The following is a 21,836-nucleotide window of genomic DNA, read 5'->3' as shown; positions in this document are numbered from 1 at the left end:
TACAGTATAAGAACACAATACAGTGTAACACAACGCAATGCAATACACTGCGTACATGAAAAGGGTTAAATAGCACAGGGAACTGGTTAACAGCAACAATGAGTTTTTCTTCCTTTTACGGAACGGAGCAGGAATTGTAGGGAGAGAGAAGGGGAGTGGAAACGGCTGAAACAAAAACGTATGATTGATTGACACTTCATTGCATCGTTAGAGCGCTGAAAAACATTGAAGCCAGCGCAACTTTTTGGTAAAGTGTTGGGTGTCAATGTGCAGCTGTCACTGGCTTTTATTGAAAAGGACTTGTGAACACAGCATTACTCTTGTAAACAATTCAGAAGCAGAATCAATGTTATTGTCACATCACAGGTTTACAGGTGTAAAACAATGGGTGAAATTTGTTATTGTGCAAAGCTCCATCCATTTCATGTGACAATGAACTTGGAAGTTGAGGTTCAATTATAAAAATGAACCTTAGGTGGATCCATTTTTACACTCTGTGGGTTAAATGAACCCCCCCCCCCCCCCCCCAACGCACACACACACGCACGCACGCACGCACGCACGCACGCCCACCCACCCACCCACACACACACACACACCCACCCACCCACCCACCCACCCACCCACACACACACACACACACACACACACACACACACACACACACACACACACACACACACACACACACACACACACACACACACACACACACAGAAGGGACTGGAGAAATATATTTTCTATATATCATGTGCCATCTCACAAACACGGAATCCAACCATTCCATCCCTCCACCTGGAATACCCCCCCCCCCCCTTCACACACACATACACACACACACACACACACACACACACACACACACACACACACACACACACACACACACACACACACACACACACACACACACACACACACACACACACACACACACACCATATGCATATACATTAGAGCATGTTATAATATTACACAGGGACTGTTCTGGTGTTGCAGTTGTGGATGATTAACAGTGACAGATCGTTCAACAGCTGTGTTCTATGGTGGCCCTTTATAGAAATAAGAAGGGGGGGTGGCGTTTGGCTGACCTGGGATCTGCCCACCTGCGGTATACCGTGATTAAACTGTCTGTGTTTTTTTGGTCCTCCTCGCCGCTGTCGAGTCATGAGAAGGCTGTTTTTTAGTTTTTAGTTTTCACTACACTGTGTGTGTGTGTGTGTGTGTGTGTGTGTGTGTGTGTGTGTGTGTGTGTGTGCGGGTGGGTGCACAGCACCTGTGTCTGTGTGTTAGGGCAGAAAGAGAAACAGGTTTGTAATGGATTATACCTCTTGGCCCAGACACACCGGCCAGATCATATTCTTATTCGACCGGAGGGCTTTACCAGCTTGTTATATAAGGAGCAGACAGGTTCTCCACAGCTCCAGGCCTTTTTCCTGCTGGACCTCCTACAGGGAGAAAGATTGCTTATGCTCAGGCTCCGGGGAGGTGCAGGAGGTCCCCAGGTTTCCACGTTTAATAGGCCCCATTGCAGCTGGCTCTGTCAACCTTGTGGACAGCTTGCAGGGGGACCTCAGAGAGAGTGTGTGTGTGTGTGTGTGTGTGTGTGTGTGTGTGTGTGTGTGTGTGTGTGTGTGTGTGTGTGTGTGTGTGTGTGTGTGTGTGTGTGTGTGTGTGTGTGTGTGTGTGTGTGTGTGTGTGTGTGTGTGTGTGTGCACTCGCGCGCGTGCGTGAGTGAGAGAGTTAATGTTTTCACATAATGTCAGTGTAGGTGTGTGAAAGTACAAGAACATGTCGTGTCTGTCTGGGTGTTTGTTTTTGCCTCGTGTTTATGGCTCAGTGTTTAGTCAGCTATGGACCATTAGGAGCTGTTGATAGCCTGTACATGAAGGTTCTGTGGCCATTCTGTGGCCCCTGCAGGCTGCTCTTTCTTAAGCAGGCTCTTACTGGAGAGAGCCCGATGGGAGGGTGCATGGCATTGTGGGAGGGTTAAGGTTTTGCAAGACATGTAAGTGTTGCATGGAGAAAGAGGGCTTTTGGTTTACATTGATACACTGAAGACAACCAGTCCTGGACAGCACTGATTGGCTCATTTTAAAGTCAGAACTTGAGTCATACCATACTCCCATTAGCCATACCCTGATATAAGTGGGAGCTGAGGACTGGAGTCCAAGGTGAAATGTGTCACTGTATGCACTCATTGTGTTGAGTTAAGCTTATTTTTCTTGATATAGATTTATGTGCTTTCAGAGAAATTGAAAGGGAGTTCTTAAAAGCATCCTCCCTTCTCTGTGTTGTGCGTGCAGGTCAGTAGGTGCTGCTAAATTATTTCTAATGTCTAAATTTCCACTGTGAGCCATGTGAATATTTCCTGCTGTGAAGCTGGAGGGAGGTGGTGAGAGCAAAGACATTTTCACTCACATTGCTATTAATCTGTAGCAGTGGGCTGCTGTAGGCAAGCCTCATAAATATGATAGATTTTTGCAACTGTGTTTGATGAATTCGTTTTGTGAATAATATTCAACTCTTCCCCTCCCATTTCTTTTGCCACATGGAAAAACAGAACGATAAGTCACACTATACTATAGTTAGTCATACGTATCTGTGAGTTTCGTTCCAGTCTCTATTCGGTTTGGTTTGTTTTTCAACATCAGCTTCTTCCCCTTTCTTCGCCTCGCCTGCGATAGAGGACAGATAAGGTTGTAAGATCCATGGTTAGATTTTTAAGCACCCAGACCTCTTCGCTACACACAGCATTACGCACCCAGACCTCTTTGCCACACACAGCATTAACAACAAAGGTTCCTAATAGAAATGAATCACATTGGTTCTGGTGCTGGGTTTTACACGTGGCCACAGCAGCCGGTTAGCAGCCATGCATAAAGTGCTCTTTCAGGTTGTCAGTCACAGCAACAGCCAGCCCAACCTCCCACCAAGACGGGCATTTTAAATCTCGTGCATTAGTTAGAAGCTGTGAAAAATCTCACCCTGTCAAATGTTAAGCAGCAGCATATTTAATCCTGGATAATTTCTGTGTTAAGTCACGGCCGTGTAAAGGTTTTAGCATAGCTTTGGAGGACTTCAAAAAGAAAGCACAACTTAAAAGAAGAGTGACAGTCATGACATTCCTCCTTAACATACTGTACCATGCCTCATAATTCATACGAAAGTGGTGATTTTCCCAGAGAAGCCGTACCTTTCAGGCCTTGTTGTCTGAAAAAAAAGCCTATTTTATGCATTTTTGCAAGACAGTCGCTTGACAATCAGTTATTTACCGCACCGGACATGGTTTTGAGACAACGTATGAATTTGTCTTCATAAATATGTTACAGAAAGACAGACAAACCCTAGTTTGGCGTCGGAAGAACATACTGCTGTCCATGTTTGCTTATCACCTTGGCATCAGCTGCAGACATGTGATTGCAATGCACAAAACTCTGCCCTTTATCCATAATGGACTATGATTCAATAGAGATGATGGTGAGCCATTCCTGGTACTTAGTGTCCTGGCTGAAGTCAAATGTCTGTGGATTATTGAATTGCTGGGTCAGAATAATGCTCTGTGTTGTCCACTGCAAGTGAGCTTACCATCTCTGCAAACAAGGAGTGAGTATATTCTAGTAGAATTGACCCATAATAGACTACTGGTCTGACCGATATCACACTAGTACAGTCATAACGTATACTGTTATATACGCCTCTGTTACTGGATATTATAATTATATAGAATACATCTTGGTAATTCTACCTTGCATAATTAAATATATTTTTACAGCAGTTAAGTTGTATGGACACTGCTGGGATGCTGAAGGCAAAAAAATGTGCCTACTGTATGAACTAATTGAGTATGGATTTCTGTATTTATGCAGTAATGTGTTCATTATTGTTTGGCTGAAGAGTGGCGCTCAAACCTCATCATCAATGATCATGATCATCATCATACTATCACCAGTGACCAGACTTAATCAAGCATCATGCCTTCATATGAGTTTTGGAAAAGCTAGAATATAGGAATTGTGCATGAAGTGCATGGTTTGACAGCCTGCCCAGGACCATCTCTTCCCTCACAGAGGACCCTCTCTTACAGAAAATAGCCCGTCTCGACTCTCGACCAGACCAAACAGAACATGAGAAGATTTCATGTCACTTTTCATTGCACAACACAAGAACTGTCTTCATTTTTCGGGAAGCTATTCTGTCTTTTTTTTTTCTTGCTTTTTTTAAAGAGCAGTCTGAAACTCTTTTCTCTTGGGGTCTGCATGTCTTCCAAAAACGTCACAGGGGGAAAAGGTAGCCAAGTATTGCCGGCTGAAGATGAGAGAAATCCAATGAAAGTCATGTCATTAACTGTGCTGTTAGTTGCTACCACGTTCAAATGTCCCTGAAACAGAGGATCTCTTTCAGGTTTAATATCCTGGTCTTCTTTCCTCTCCTTTTCCCCTGCTTACTTTCATTCTCTTTAAATTTAGAGTAGCTAATACATTTTTCTACCAATTTAGTCGTCAATCCTCCCCACACATTTCTGTGTTGCCACTGCTATTGTACCCCACTAGATCCCCTGCCAGTGAGGAGCCCCCACCACAACAAAGTCCTACTCCTCCCACTCAACACCCATTGGTGACAGGTGTTCGTATACTATAGACACTCGGCCAAGTCGGAATGCGAAGCGATGGATTTGAACCCAGATTTCAAAATCGTTGTAAGATTTTAAAAATATTTTTGTGAGAGTCCAGCTTTAGACTCTGCAGTGGTGGACAGGTGCTTCTCTCCTTGCGCCACCTGAGCGCTCTTTTTTTATAAATGTCCTTTGTTCCTCAGAGCCTCCAGGTATGTTAAGTCTCTGTCTCGGCTCTCTTCTATGCATGCATACTTTGCATTTCTCTGCAATCGCAGCCACTTGCTAAGGCCAGACCGGTACACCTTGGCCTTTCTTCTCCAATGCCGGAAATCTACTGTACAAGGAAAGTATAAGAGAGAGCAAGCAAAGATTAGCATATATTTATAGTAGCAAGGAAAAGCACTACACATTTATAGCACGAAAAGCACCATACATTTATAGCAAGGAAGAGCACATTCATGGCAAGGAAATCAGTCAGTCTTTCCTGCCGGCAAAGACTGAAATTGTACAAGCTAACGAGTCACAATGCAACGCATTGTTAGCTTGAAGGAAAACCTGGACGGCACCTCCTGCTGTTGAAGAAGTTATTCAAATGCTTAGGTAGGTAAAGTGGGATGAGCATAGACGTTATCAGTATAAAATACCCAGCAAACAGGAATGTCTTAATTGACTGGGCTCCCTCGGTGCCCTATGAGCCGCTTTGCTGAACGTTTACCGTGCTTTCCCATTCAACATACAGCAACTGCAATCACCGCAGACCACTCCTGTGTGAACTCTACTGATGGACACAATAATGAGCTCTAATGGGCCTGGCCACCGGGCATTGAGGCCCAAACTGCTTGAGTCAGCAAGTTGCCAGGTGTTCTTTGGCCATCCCACGAAATGAAAAAAGGCGAGAGGAGAAAAAGACGTCAGGCAAACAGTCTTCTCTTCCTTCTTGTCAAACATTGCCATAAAAAGACCTAATTTGACGGGAGGGAACATATGTATATGTATATAGAGGTTTGGGCTGCTATCCGGCCCTCACAACTAGAGGTTGGGCCGCATACCTAGTCAAAGTAACTCATAGTCATAGTGTTGGGGCTTTGACGTTGTTCCCGTCTGTCTGTGTCCCTTTTGTGCCCATATATGGAGATCTCTGTATCTGTCCATCTGTGTCCCTTTCATGCCCATATATGGAGATCCTGGATTCATTAGTATATGCCCATACCCTCTATATTGGCGGTTGATCGGCGGTTCTGGACAACTGGCTATCCATATATGCCCATATATGGACATGTCAGGTTTGTTTATGGTTATGTCTGAGTCAGAGTGACGTCAGAGGTCCGCCCTCCCACCCGCCGGCCGGTCCTCCCTTAAGCCAATTTGAATATAAGGTATATACAGTATATACATTTTTTGAGTGGTGCCAACCACTCACAAGGACTGACTTTGTGTGTTTGGGTGTCCGGATGAGCACGGCCTCAACAGCTGCAGCTGATTGCAATACAAAGCTGCAACCAGTTACACTAATTAAACACAAACAGGAGTGAAGGCACCACTCACTTCACACTGGGTGTGATTTGTTTATAATGAGTAAGGTCCACACTAGCCATTTGATAGCATCCTCTACCCCATTTTATTAAGACAAACATGCAATATAATTTTTATATTTTGCACGCTTTGCATCATGTCGTAATTGTGTTTCTAAATGATAGATCATAACATTCAGTTCAATGTCACTACTGCATAAATGGCAAACGATCAGCATTGAACATCAGTCCAGTCTATTCATGTCACAGCCGGAGAACAAAACGGTTTCAGTATAGTATGGTGAACACGCCGGATATGTAATCTGCTGGGGTTTATATAAAGTCATCGCAGGCCAGTGGATTGATAAGGCCATCTGCTGCCCAGGGGGAACAGAGAGGCCCATGGGATTGCTACAGACAGGTGCCTTATCACACAACTAATCTGGACCCGAGGGCCGGGGGGGGGGGGGGGGATCAGGTAAAGCTGAATGTAATATCCCATATATTCATGTCATATCCTTCCCTAGCCGCCTATTTCTCAATTCATTGAACATCTGCCTTGGCCATATGCAAGGCTAAAGAGGCTGTCTGTTGCAGCTACCCATTTAGTCTGTGCAATTCCCTACATTTACATTGGGTTTCACAGATCTGGCATCAAGGCAGTGACACAAAGAAAGTCATTATATGCATACATGCCTCTCAGTTTATGTTTCTCACCTTAGCCTGCTACCACATGAATGCAAGCACACAAACATATGTATGGTGCATGCACCCACCCCCACACACACACTCGCGTGGCAGATATTTGGAACTCTTGCCAACTCGTAGTAAACCTCAGTGATCAGCAGCCACAGTGTACTTTCATCAGAGAGAGAGAGGATGTCACTTTAAGTGATGTATTTCCTGTCGCCGGTTAAATGGTAAGTCGGCATCAGTTATTTCGTCACCCGTGTCAAAGAACAGCGCTCTTGTGTAGCGAGTGAGAGAGGTGGAGCTATTCACAAAAAAACTGATGTTCTAGTCCCACTCAGGTGCAGGGTAGTGTAAAATGAAAAAAATATTTACGCTTGTCGGAAAAGAAAGCAAAAAAGAAAAGGCTGTGCCCCGAGTGGAAAATTGTAGTGTGGTTATATTTCGAAACCTAAACATAAGACTGCGTCAAGGGAAAAAAGACAGGAGTGATGTAATCTTTTAAGTAATTGCCCCTCAGTGATGCCCATAGTAAGAGGCAGGGGAGGGGGATGCTTGTTACCCTGCATGTGCTCATTAGGACCCCATGCTTTGAGCAGTGAGAAGTTTTGACACACAGAGCAAAAGTTATTTTTTTCTTCATCCTCTCCAGTGCCGACTCTGAGGCAGATGCCTGACATGCCTTTTAGTTTCTCTTTCATTAATCACTTTCACAAATCCAAAAGCCACTAATTAGGCTAACAAGTTGAGTGAGGCACAGAGGGGGACACACCCTCAGGGACCCTTGAGGATTCAGGGAGGGACAGGCCTCTTTTACTAAACCATTTCCGCTAGCCTAACTTCACACACACTGTACACATGTGGCGCACCATTTTGTAAGTGCAAAGACTTGCACAATAACAATTCCACATAAATGAAATGTGTTTGTGAAAAATTATAATTATTTGCGAAATTGCGAGTGTCGGCCCACAACACCCGTGCCAAAATGAAATAGGCACCGTAAATTTACCGGAGATTTTTATTTATGCATTTTTGTGTTACAGCGTCTGATTTACGCATTGTTGCTATCCAAAATATCATCGGGCGCTAGAACCCTACAGCATTCATCTTTCAGTGTTCCTTGTTCTGTATAGACAAGTTGCTAAATAGAGTACTAAAATGAGTGTTACACAGTATGACTTTAACCATGAAATGTTATGTCTCTGGGCCACTAGCAACATTGCTTGGGCCACTAGCCACATGGCACGCATTGTCATTGAAAAATGGCAGCCGTTATCTTCTCCCTTGTGAGAATGGAGCTTAACTATAATTACAGGCTAACTGCCAGGCTCCTGCTCAACTTCAGGAAACACACTCGAATACAGTACAACACACGTGTACATGACACACACACACACACACACACACACACACACACACACACACACACACACACACACACACACACACACACACACACACACACACACACACACACACACACACACACACACACACACACACACACACACACACACACACACACACACACACACACATAATGATGCCTATCAAAGAGTCCAGAGGACTTAATTGATTGCAGGACCACTTCCTGAACGAGGGAACTCTTAAACTCTAAGCATTGCTGTGTGTGGGTGGATAAGCTTGCATGAATGTGTCTATTGAATTTTCACAGACAATATTGATTTAGTCAAGAATGTTCGGTAGGTTTCTGCCCATAACCAATTTCCCTGAGAAATAACCAAAAGAATAGCTACCAGAGGGACCCCTGAGATGACATCATATTATGGAATTCAGCATGGGAACTTTGTGATGTACTGTATTTGTGTGTATGTGGGTATATGGAGGACCACATGTGTGTCTACTTCTAGGTAAACTGCTCATGTTTGTAAATGTTGTCTATATGCTTACATGTGTGCATCTGTTTCTGTGTGAGCACTCGTTATGTCCGCATCACTATCTCTTTCACTCACTGTCTTTCACTCTTTGTGCTGCAGCCAACTGCATACCCCACTGCCAGAATGGAGGAATGTGCCTCAGGCCCCATCTCTGTATCTGCAAGCCTGGTTCCAAGGGCAAGGCATGCGAACAGAAGACGGTGCCCACCTCCCCTTTCCCAGCGCTGCCAGGGAATGGTCACACCAACGGACACACCAACGGTCACACCAATGGTCACACCAATGGACACACCAATGGTCACACCAATGGACATAACGTGATACCCCAGCGGCCGATACCCCAGCAGGTTCTACCACAGGGTTATGCCCCTGCCCCTGTTCCAGTCAGCAACATGGCGCAGATGAGACTGACCGTCAAGCAACCGTCCACGTTGGTCCGGCCTCAGTACATCCAGCAGCAGTGAGTATCATTCATCACCAAGCATTGCACACCCACCACCAAGAAATCCCAGTGACATCCATGTCTGTATTGTATGGTTTGAGAGGCGTTTGGAAAATCGAGTTTAAAGTGTCATTCCCAAACCAATGTGGTTTTGCTTCACACCTCCTTACAGTTTATTGGGAGAGGCGTCACCGTGTTATTTTCTTTCAAACACCAGCTCCAGGCTGGTCTGAGGGCTCATCTGTGGATAATCATACAGGCATTCTGTTTGCACCCCCCCCCAGCCCCACCCTCACCCCAAGCAAAATCCACATGACATTAGCACAGTGAATATGGAGGTGTTTTCTGCAGGGGTGTTTTTCCAACGGAGCTACCACACTGTGGTGTTATGGATTACTGTATCTAGCCAGTACACTCTCATTATCACCATCCATCAGTGTTGATAGGTAGACTTTCTCCCAGCATTTTAATAAAACGCAGTTGAAACGCCACTAACTCCTGCTGCGGTTTAGCTGTTGGTTTGTTTTCCCTGTCACTACAGTAGACGGCTGGAAAATGTGCAATCGCATCAGACATGGCAAAAAAAAAGCCCCCCCTCGCTTGTCAAGTCTAATCGGAGGGAATGCAGACCTGAAATAAATCTCTGTTTTTCAACTGAATGTGGGGCAACGCGTTGATGGAAATGTCCGAAAATTACCTCGCCGTGTCCATGAAATGTTGGCAACAGGGCAAGGGCGACTCCGATATCGATGAATGATATTTAAAACGTTAATGAATACATTTATGGGCTATGTTCTACGTATGCTCGTTGTAAAATCTCGAAGGGGCTTTTTTATGCATTGCTCAGGCGAGAGTAATTGCTACCAGATCTGTGTCCTCGAAAGCTGCTCTCAATTTCCAGAGGGGATTTATATCTTTATGGAAGCTACTCTACCATCATCGCTCATGGCAGCAGAGGAACATGTCATCTGATAGGATGAAAAAATATTGAAATAATCTCCAGGTAAATGAGTCTTAATCAGATCGATTAAGTACGTATATGCACAAGCAGCAGGAAGGCGGAGAAAGAAAAGTTTAAGTTTATCATTTTCCTACTACAGAAAATATTTGAACAAGATCTGCAGAATACATAGACAAACGTAGGTAATTTCAGACTATATTTTGATTTTACACCTAGAGAGATACACATAGAGATTATCGAGTGATAAGTATTTTATTTGTAATGCAGCTAGCAGCTTGATGACTGATGCAGTCAGTGTAACAAACATACATTTTGCATCTACAATGTCAGTCATATATTGTCGACTATGATAGATAGAAAAGCCAACACTAACAGTGGTGGGACTAAGACCTGTATAGAGTCAATATAGGCTTGCAAATTGAGTATTTTCATGTATAGACTCACAACGTCTCTGTCAGGTAGAAACCTCATTTGTCCAAAACTGTTACTTTTCAATATCCAAATTCAAAGATTGGATAATCTGGGCCTGGGAGGAGGGGCGTCAAGGTGTTTCAACAGATCTGGCAACAGTTTATTCTGTTCGGTATATTCTTGAATTCTCTGGCCCAAAAGTCCCAGGAGGAGCTTTAGATTCAAACAGCGGGCATGTGCACTGACTGGTCCATAGTGATATGTCAATGAACCCTTCATACAATCAATATTATTTTCAGACCATGTGACTAGCAAAAATATTGCACAATGCTTTAAAGGCCTGGCCTGGAATTCCACCATCCTACAGATTTCAGTGAAAGGCTGCAAGAAGACTAATGACTCAAGGAAGCATTTTGTCTGTGTCAGCGTTGGGATGAGCGATTACAGTGAGATATCAATGGCACTGCTCCCGCAAGCAGCATGGACATAATGCAAGTCCCCCTCGATTCATGTGTGGTTTTAGGGCTAAACTGTGACGAAGAGTCCCTCCCCATCATTCCAGTTCAAGCCATAAATCATAGGAGACAGGTTAATGTTACAGTAATGGCTGCCACTATGGTTCAGCTGCTAGGGTCAAACAGTGCAGCTGAACGTTGGGGAGCTTCACGACAGCGAGCTTCTGGTTCTGGTAACCTTTCGAACTGTCACCGCGAGGGAAACAAATTGATGGGTAAAGCACGTTGCCGTTCAGAGCAAATAAGGCTCTTTCCCTCCGGGACAAAAAGATAAGCATGAGATGTGTCTTTATACTGTATTTGTGCCAGAGAAGGCTCACTGTGAAGAATGGGCTTCATTGGCTGACCTCTGAGAAACCCCATAATGGTTCTTCACAAGATTCGACAAATTGAGTCAGTTTTGTTGACCAACCTGCAAAACATATTGGATGAAATGGTTTATGGCATCTTTCGAGTGTGAGCTTGAATAAACTGTGCAAATTACTGTGCACAACTACAGTGACTTAATACGATGCAGTGAAGTTGTTCAAAGCGCAATGCGTACAGGACAGACATTGTCAATCATTGCCCAAATGAGAGCTGGCTCATCAGCTCTGAGGTATTTAAAACCAAGCACATCTCATATTTCAGTTGCATTTATTTCTCGCATCTTTTGGTTTGAGGTGGAAGGATTCCCACTATGTACAGTACAGTATGTACACTATGTTAAAAGGCACAATTAGGCACGTAAAATGCATTAGATACTTGCATGCAAACAAAAAACATTTGCCTATATATTACTAGCTACTGTCCTGAGAGGCAAAGAGAAACCTCTCTGTGTCAAGCCGCTGGAGGGGAATTTATGTGCCATGCTTGTTTTTACTTGAGTTACCCAAGAAAAAGAAGAGGGAAGAAGAAATGAAATGAGGCAAACGGATTGATTAGAAGCCTCTATAGGTTCCTTTGTTCCTAAAGCCACCGGCTTCACCAAGTAAACGCAAGGCCCGACTGTCTGTCTCCTCCTTGGCCCTGCGTCCACAGCGTGAAGGTTTGAGGATATTCGGTGACACCCGCACTGTAAACTGTTAAGGTCATTAAGCTCTAACTGTATGACCTTGCTTGACTAATGGTAGTCTTTTACGGTCAGCCCAGTGGTATCTGGTTCTACTGTCTGTGCTGCTGCGGGGGCCAAGTGCATAGTTGTCTGTCTAAACTCGCACCCCTGTGGTTTGCAGTGTCCTGACTCTTGGAGAGAGCCAGGGGAAACATGTCAAGCACTGTGGATCCTGCGGGTGAAGCATGAGCGCCCCGTGTTTGGAGAGGGCCACTGATGAGTAATGACTCTTTTAGAAGGTTCATCTCTTTACTCTTCCCCCACTTTCTATTTTTATACCCCCTCCCCCCACCCCCCCCTTGCATCTATTAGCTTTTTTCTTCCGGGGGAATCCCCCCCGCACAGATGTCCTAAATAGTACCCTATTTGTTACCCACCGGCCACTGAAGCATACTGTATAACGTAACATCCCCTGTTTGAGTCACCCTCTGTAATAATCACATCTGCCATTATGAACTCCCATTCCAGTTTCCCCTCCTCAGTGTTATACACACAGCTGCTTGTGGCAGCCATAGCTGAAGCTGAGTGGGTAGAGAGGCCATCTGGGAATTGGAAACGGTAGCCGGTCCACCCCGCCAGTCCGCTCAGTCTACGGTATGTGTCAATTGTCCCCTGAGCAAGACACCTGGAGGAGTCCAGGTTCAGTGAGTGCTGGGATTGAGGCGGGGGTGGCCGCACCACTCCCCAACACCTTTGGGGATAGTGACAGTAGCTGTCAGAAAGGGGAGAGATTACAACAGGATGACACTATCTCCCTCCCCTGTTGCCTATTCTCCTTGTCTTCTTCTTCTCCTGACTTGTGGTACAGTATGTGTTGCGCGAGCCAGAAGCGGCAGACTCGCTGGGAGCTCCCGCCCGGTGTCCGGGGACTGTTTTTCTTTCTTTCTGTTTCTTTTTCTTTTATGGGGTGCGTGTGGAAGCGTGGAACACTAGCAGACACAGGAATTTCTTCACACACGCCGAAAATCCGCCTGGTTACCGCATCCTCTCAGCCTATTTTTTTCATGACGCGCACAGGCTCAAATAATATTATCTTTGTAAATTCAGCCGACTATATTCCGAGTCCAAAGACCTTTCGGAATAAGTGGGGTCCATGTCTACTGCCTCGATCAACCCGCCAGAGACCCAACTAGCCGGAACAAAGTGCTGACAAACAGGGATATCCTCCCCTTTTCCTCCTCTCTAACAGTCTGTCTGCCCTCACATCGTAGTATTGTTGTTATCCAAGAGGGCTCTGGCTAGGTTCAGCGGGTTCGTTACACCAGAGCAGTGTGTCAGTTCTTGCTGGGAGGAGGAGGAGGAGGAGGAGGCAGCGAAGGAGGACTTGGAAGGCATGAGAGAGAGAGAGAGAGAGAGGAGAGAAGACGAGAGAGAGACTAGAAGCCGGCAGTGAAGTGTGTGCCCAGAGAATTCAAGAATATACCGAACACTGTGGTTTTAGAATATCAAAAGCTGATAATTCAAGAGTATTGAGACTTAAGAGTGCTGGGGGCCCAGATGTGTCCCCTCCCATCCCTCTACAGATGCATTTGTGTAGAAATAAGTGAGATCTTGTCCATAACACTGCAGACTAGAAGACTCTTGTAGTCATTCCTTGGATGCTGTGAAAAATCTCTTTCCTGTGTTTCTTTTTTTTTTCCCTTTCCTTTTTTCCCCCTTTTTTTTCATGTATTTAATTGCAGACCCTTTGCCAGCACACCTGGTCTTGCCAGATTTTTTTGTTGAGACTGGAATAAGAGCTTATGTTTATAACTTCTCTCTTGCCCTCACTATTTCTCTCTCTCTCTCTCTCTCTCTCTCTCTCTCTCTCTCTCAGTCTTTCTGTGTGGCTCTCTCTCTCTGATCAGATTAGCTGTTCAACGCTGGCTTATTTAGAGCTAAGCTTCTGCAGAAGTGATTGTATTTATTTGATGCCACAACAATATTTGTGCCCGGCCCGCCACCGGTAGTGAAATCCCTTAGTGCACCCGCTAAATCCCGACACACGGATTCTACCTTTTTTTTGTGAGAAACCTTCAGAAGGGACTGACCCTAGCAGCGATCCTGTGTCATTGTTTACGCTGTTCGATTCTTGCCAGCGGAACAAAGCTTGACCTCCACCTGACCTGCCCCTAGTACACACTGCATGACAATAGTTTTTTTCCCCCTCTTTTCTAAAGCTGTGCACTTGAAAGCATGTACCTATACTGGTCTTGTAGGCTCTGAACAAAAGTCCCTTTGAAGCTAAAACCTGCAATCTATAGCCAGCTTACAGTAGTAGATGAAGTCAAAGAGATAAGGGCCACTGTGGAGGTGATGAGACTTCTATGTAATACAAAGAGGCAGAGACATACAGGCCCTGATCCAACACAGCAGAGCAGCTTAGACAGATATACAGTATCAGTGGTAATTGCCACCTATTCTCACATGGCCCATAATATCTTCTCCACTCCAGAGACACTCCTGTAAACAGCAGACCAGCTGCTCTCTATCTCCACAACACTGAAGTCTAGTCGGTGCCAAAACGGTCTCTAAGCACTCTAAGCATCTCTCTCTCTCTCTATAACCACATATCCCTATTACGGGCATGTCATAATAGACGAACATTCAGTGAACATTTGGTGAAAATACCAGTACAAACAACACGATGCGTTGTGGGCTTGTAGAGCGGCTGTTTTTGGCAAAGAGATTTGGTGTACAGGGAGAAAATTAGTGGGCCAAGGTCAAGTATAGACCCCTGGGGGACTCCGGTAAAGTGAAGTATATAGGGTTTACATCGACACACTGTCTCTTTACACCATTTTCCTTTTGAGTTGCCCTCTCTCTTCCACATAGACCTTGGTGCACACACGCACACGCACACGCACACGCACACACCATTCCAAGCCACTGATGATCAAAGTGGATGCAACAATCTATAGCAGCATTCCACTTCTCTCTCAACTGCAACAGTTGAAAGAGAGGGTGTCCAGTTGGCGCAGTGGTAAAGTTCCTGCCCACCACCACGGACGGAGACTAGGGGTCCAAATCCTCCCAGCTTCAACTTTATTGTCACGGCACAAGTTTACATGTGTAAACGACGTCTGACACGGTACATTCGGCTTGGACGGGCGCTCCAATTAACTCAAGTGGCCATGTATTCAAGGGTGGGAAGCCGGCAGCGAAGGCCGATCACTGTCGCTGCACTATAGCGACTCCTACAGGTTGGTCACCTGTACAGCATGCATTACTACCTCCCGGTGAAGCTCCTTACAGTCGGGTATAAAGAAGCGGCTGGCGGTTTCATGTTTATCGGAGGAGACATGTGCTCATCTACACCTTCCCATTTGACCGGCTTTAGGGGTTATCAGTGGCCGATTCTATAAATGTCTTCTAAATCCTGTAAAAAAAACGGTTTTCTGAAAAACGTATGTTTCTATATCAGTGGTGCTCAAACTTTTTCATGTCAAGGACCCCCAAAATTATATGTATTTGGCCGCCGACCCCCATCTCAGAATATTTTGTTCCAGGGACCCCAGAAGCAAAGATTTGAGTTAAAAATGTTATATGTTATATAAATATATATATATTTATTATATAAATATATATATTCAAAGGTTTGCACAAACTTTCAAAATCTTTCAAAAATAGCAGATCTACAAGCTCATAGCACGGCACCAAGTGACGTGCTATGAACTTGTTTATCTGCCTGGTTAAAGTGGTTACACAGGGCCCGGGCGGTTGACGTAACCGTCTGGGCACCCAGGGTATTCCAGCCTGACAGTGTGTCGCAGGTTCGACTCCCGATTTTAATGGGTTAAAACACCTGTTGACCAAGTGAGAGAGAAATAGAAGGAGATGGAGAGAAAGAAAGAGAGGCAGAGAGGGAACTGGGTGCAGTCAGAGCCGTTGGAGGCAGCTAGGGTGAGAGAGAGAGTCTGCCTGGAGTCTGCAGGTATTCAGCTGAGTCAGCAGAACTAGCCTGGCCCTGACCTCTGACCTCTGTCCTCGTCTCACTGGGGAGGATAGTAAAGATATGTACACCTCACTTCTCTGAATGGAAGGATAGTAACGCTATGTACACCTCACTTCTCTGAATGGAAGGATAATAAGTGATCACACAGACAATCACCTACACACACACATTCACAGGCAAGCACGCACACAAACACACACAGAGACACAAACACACACAGAGACGCACGCACGCACGCACGCACGCACGCACGCACGCACGCACGCACGCACGCACGCACGCACGCACGCACGCACGCACGCACGCACGCACGCACGCACGCACGCACGCACGCACGCACACACACACACACACACACACACACACACACACACACACACACACACACACACACACACACACACACACACACACACTCACACTCACACTCACATTGTAGCTTTATAATGTGTCATGATTATTGTATAAAGCATTGTATTTATGAGTTCTTGTAACTATAATTATACAGTGTTAGGAACAGATTATAATGCATTCTAAGTATGCTTATTATGCATTATAGACATGGGATGCACAGCAAGTGTTACCATGGATTTTACTCTGTACGTTTACTGTACATGCACATGGACTTGGCGCGTTCGATTCACACACAGTAGCTTGGATACAAATACACACACATATGCATACCGTACGCACATGCATGCTTATGTTGTGTGCATAGAAATGTATAAGTGCAGTATAATACTAACATGCGGTCTAGAAACCTTTACCAGCTATTTTACAATAACTACACGGCAGAGGTTAACCCATTAAGACCTACAAAATATCATCTAAATCCTAACAGTTTTCTGAAAAACTTATGTTGCTATATCAGTGGTGCTCAAACTTTTTCATGTCAAGGACCCCAAAAATGATATGCATTTGGCCACGTACCCCCATCTTGAAATATTTTGTTCCAGGGACCCCAAGAAGCAAAGATTTGAGTAAAAAATGTCTTTCAAAAATATATATATTCAAAGATTTGCACAAATGTTCATTTGAAATAGGCAAAGTATAAAATGATGGTTACAGCGGTTAAAATCTTAAACGACACATGCTTTCCCGGTCTTATTGGGTTAAAGTACTGTGTGCACATTAGGCCATACAGTAGACTTAAGCATACATAACTCTCGCAGAACTCCCATAACAAAAACAGAATGGCTATTTAAGACGGTGTGGTGGAAAGTAGAGCTATTTACAAGGCTATCACATTCTGTTTATTTATACTGTGCAAGAGGCCCCATCGTATGGCTGGACCAGAGATATGATTCTCCTCCCCACCTCTCTCTCTCTCTCTCTCTCGCTCTCTCGCTCTCTCACTCTCTCGCTCTCTCGCTCTCTCTCACTCTCTCACTCTCTCTCTCTCTCTCTCTCTCCCCCTCCCTCCGCTCCCTCCCACGGCCTCTTTTAGGTGACTCAGACCCCAGCATATGGACCGTCAATCAAAACAGTACAGTTGAGTTACGTATTGTGTATGTATGTATTGCCACGTCAGACTTCAAGACAGATAGATAAATAGTAGAAGAAGTAGTAAGGTAACATTAATAAAAAATACAAAAATTTATGATGCACAGTCTATCACCAGTAGTATGTGGGCATAATATAAAACCGCAGAGAAGACTTGACCGACTGGTTTAGCATAAAGACCAGCATTCCCTGCAATGTCTTATTTCTAATACTATCTTTATTTATACCCAGCAAACATTGACTGAGCTCGTTCATCCATTTTCAGTACTACTTTATGTTACAGCAGTGGTTTTCAACCTTTTTTGCGTCAAGGACCCCCAAATTGACACACATTAGCCTAGGGACCCCCATTTGAAAAGATAAGCCAGGGACCCGCAATAAGAGACTATTTTTACGGCTCTAGCAGTGATTTTCAACCATTTTAATTTCAAGGACCCCCAGTTTAACATGCATTAGCCTACAGACCCCCATTTAATGGCATCTCTATCTCTGGGACCCCAATTTATATTATAAAATCAATGTTCATTTAACTCTGAGAGTGTACAAATGGAACCAAATGGACCCGTTAGGGTCCATTTGGTTCCATTTGTACACTCTCAGAGTTACAGACCCACAAGGGTCCATTTGGTTCCTATCCATCATTTAGCTGGGGACCCCCTGGAACTCCCTCAAGGACCACTGGTGGTCCCCGGACCACTGGTTGAAAAACACTGTGTTACAGTCATACTATACAGCAGAGGTCTTCAACGTTCTTTTGGCCAAAGGACTCCTTAGCTGAGAGAGAGATGAAGCAGGGACCCCCCTACTACATATTGTATAAAATAGTGTTGCAGATTAAACTTTTTTCATAGATTTCGTAGGTGGCTTCATAGACTTGTTTGACGGCACTATCATGTTGGATTCATGTTAATGTGCTCTTTTTTTCCCCCTCTACACCAAACCTCTTTCCCGAAAATAGCAGATCTACAAGCTGACAAAGCCTCGAGGCGCTGTGAGCTTGTAGATCTGCTATTTTTGGCTAAAGTTCTCCTCAGAATAGGGATTCTAGGGTTCAAGTGCAGGTTCAAGTTTTGGCGGCCCCCCTGTGGTAACTCTGAGGACCCCCTTTTTAAGACCCCTGCTATACAGGGTTACGCACGCACGCACGCACGCACGCACGCACGCACGCACGCACGCACGCACGCACGCACACACACACACACACACACACACACACACACACACACACACACACACACACACACACACACACACACACACACACACACACACACACACACACACATACTTAGAAACTATATTAGTACAACCAGCTTTCTACTGATTGGCCTCTCCGCAACTTTGTCCATTCTAGCAACTCAAGGTCATATGCAAGGGCATGTCGCTTGTTTAGTTCAGATTTCCTCAGTCACAGTGTGCCAAGTTTGTTCTTCTCAACTTTTAAGCAAAATGTCACATGTAGATGACCAGCATATACAGTAACATAGGTAATAACATAGTAATCTCTCAAGAACAGATTCTGCTCTGCGTTGGAATCTGTCGGTGGCCGTGTTGACAACCCGTGCGCATTGGTTTCAAGTGGGTGTGCCTTCAGATCAGGAAGCAGGCCGCGCTTTACCCAATCAAATGTAGTGGGCGGGATTCACGTGTCCGTCCACCCTTCCCCCCTCGAAACTAACCGAAACTAATTTAACAATAGCGTCCTCGGAGCAGACAAAACCACGGAAAGATATTCACATTTTAACTTACTCTTTCATCATAGAAACAAGTGGGCTTATAACCAAAACCATCCATGTTCTCTGGGAGAAGTGGTGTTAGTGTTCCGTGTATAAATATTGTTAGTGGGAATGAAAACATAGTCGCACCAACCGGAAGTGATGTGCTGAAGGCAGACACAAACCCCGGTTTCCTTGCGCACTGGTGTTTCGTTTGCTTCCTGCCTAATCTGAGTTCCCAGAAGTTTTCGCCGGCTCGGCGAGGAACTTCTGGGCCAGAGCCCTGGGATTTGTGGGCGGGATGTAATTTACGCTCTGAATCTGAGCGGACACGCCTCTTACCGGTCTGGAGCTGTGCAACTCGTGTAAAAAGTCCGACGAGAGGCAAACAGCAGTACACAACAATGGCGGCCGAAATTTCTCAAGGGGAAATTGCTTCCCGTCGATCCTATTTAGATGCAACACCCACTGCATTTGGATCCCGCCCCCTTTTCTTCATTGGCTGTTGATTTGAATCACAACGCAGTGGCCGCGCCCCCGCTGTCCAAACTCCGAGGCAATGCCTCCCAGACTACTTCCTGCCAGACCCAACAGACATAGAACAAACAGCAGAGGACGCTGTTTTTCATTTTCAGTTGGGTCTGGCTACGCGAGACTAATAACATAGTAATCACTACTTAAAAGTGACTTTGAGACCTGTTTGACTATGCAATGTATGTCAATGAGGAGACTATATTGCAATATCAATTTCTTATCAATGAAGAAACTAGTGAAGAAATTTGGCCAACATTTGTAGTTGCATCATGGCAGGTTAACTGCACAACCCAAACCTCTGCCAAAGTGTCCTTTTCATTTAAGCCCGACACGTCATAAGAGGGAAATAACTGATCTACAAGCTCACAACGTCTCGCATTGCAACCCTTTGTGAACTTGTAGATCTTCTATTTTTGCTGAGTGACAACAACGTACAGCCTGTATTCATTCATCAGTATATGGGCCTAGGCTATTTCTGAGAATGTTCACTTTAACGACGTGCCAAAAATAAGGACGCCATGGTTAATGTGGTTAATATTATCTATATCTACTGTTTTAGGAGATTATCTTAACCCTTTAAGAGCGGAAAGGCATCTGTGTCATTTTAGATTTTTGCGTTGGCTATTCAAAAATAGCAGATCTACAAGCTCACAGTGCGTCACTGCGAGCTTGCACATCTGCTATTTTTTTTACGTTTTTGAAAAATGTTGAAAGTGTTTGAAAAATGTTGAATCATTTTGAATTCTTTTACACAAATCTTCTCTCTCTGGCACAAAAAAAAATCATTTGGGAGTCCGCGGCCAGATGTATTTCAATTTGGGGGTTTGAGAACCACTGATTTAGAAGGCATTTTGTAGAATCGGCCTCAGGTCTTTATTGCTAAAGTGCTTTTGATGAATTAAACATTCACACTTCACTGGAACCCTCCTGCTCTTCCTATGACCTTCTAGAATCCTCCTAGTGTTCTTGGTTTGCACATCTATCTACTGGGTCTCTTCAGACGCCTGTGTCAATATTAGCTCTCTTGGGCAGTGGTCAACTTTAACCTGCATTAGCAGCTATCTGGGGAGGGATTCTCCTCACTGTCCCACTGGTGAATTTTACATTTGCGCTTACAGTATATTGCAGTACATTTCCTTCTGAATTGCTCTTGTCCCATGCATGCATGCCTGTCTGTCTGTCTGTCTGTCTGTCTGTCTGTCTGTCTGTCTGTCCATATACACAGTATATACAGAATATATATAGATATATAGATAGATATATATCCTAAGCCTATATATGCCACACACACACACACACACACACACACACACACACACACACACACACACACACACACACACACACACACACACACACACACGCGTATATATGCACGCGCATGTGTGTATATAGTAAAGTATATATACGTTTACACATACAGTACTGTGTGTGTGTGTGTGTGTGTGTGTGTGTGTGTGTGTGTGTGTGTGTGTGTGTGTGTGTGTGTGTGTGTGTGTGTGTGTGTGTGTGTGCGTGCGTGCGTGTGTTGTGCAAATATATAAATATATATTATAAATATATAAATAAAACTCTCCCCCTCTCTCTTTCTCACGCTAAGCCTTTCTTAAGACTTCCTTGTATAGGCGGAAAGAGGCTGCCCTTAAGATGGATTGTCGCTTCTCCAGTTTCCCAGCGCAGGATTGTTGGAAGGCCTTTTAATCTCTCCCGGTGTTCTGTAGGCAATAATTGTTCTTGGAAAAGGATATATGGGCCATTCGTCCTGGCCTTTGAAATGTATCAGTCATGCCTTGTAAAGATGTCGAAAGCCTCTCTCTCTCTGAGTCTGTCCCTGCCCTTCACCTTAAATGGAGATTAGACATTGCTAATCATTGTGCTGCTGTTTTGCGCTGATGTGATAGAGAATGACTTAAGAGATTATTAAGGGATTTCATAGTTGACATGAGCGGAGATTGATCTGAGCTTCTAAAATAGCCCCCTTCCTTATGAAAATGATCGTTTTTACTCAGAT

General features: G+C 44.6%; 1 protein-coding gene across 4 annotated transcripts in view; it reads left to right on the top strand.

Annotated features, from left to right (window-relative positions):
• The window catches only part of ltbp1 (latent transforming growth factor beta binding protein 1), a 146,140-nt gene that overhangs the window by 2,762 nt on the left and 121,542 nt on the right, over window positions 1-21,836 (top strand). For all 4 annotated transcript variants that reach the window (XM_084075325.1, XM_084075324.1, XM_084075326.1 and 1 more), the window contains exon 3: window positions 8,817-9,177. In XM_084075325.1, coding sequence (XP_083931451.1) covers window positions 8,817-9,177 — 361 coding nt within the window. The remainder of the gene's footprint in view (window positions 1-8,816; window positions 9,178-21,836) is intronic.

This window comes from Gymnoscopelus microlampas (assembly GCF_963454915.1).
Source record: "Gymnoscopelus microlampas genome assembly, chromosome: 13".
In the NCBI taxonomy this organism is placed as follows: domain Eukaryota; kingdom Metazoa; phylum Chordata; class Actinopteri; order Myctophiformes; family Myctophidae; genus Gymnoscopelus; species Gymnoscopelus microlampas.
This window is presented reverse-complemented; position numbering and strand designations above follow the sequence as displayed.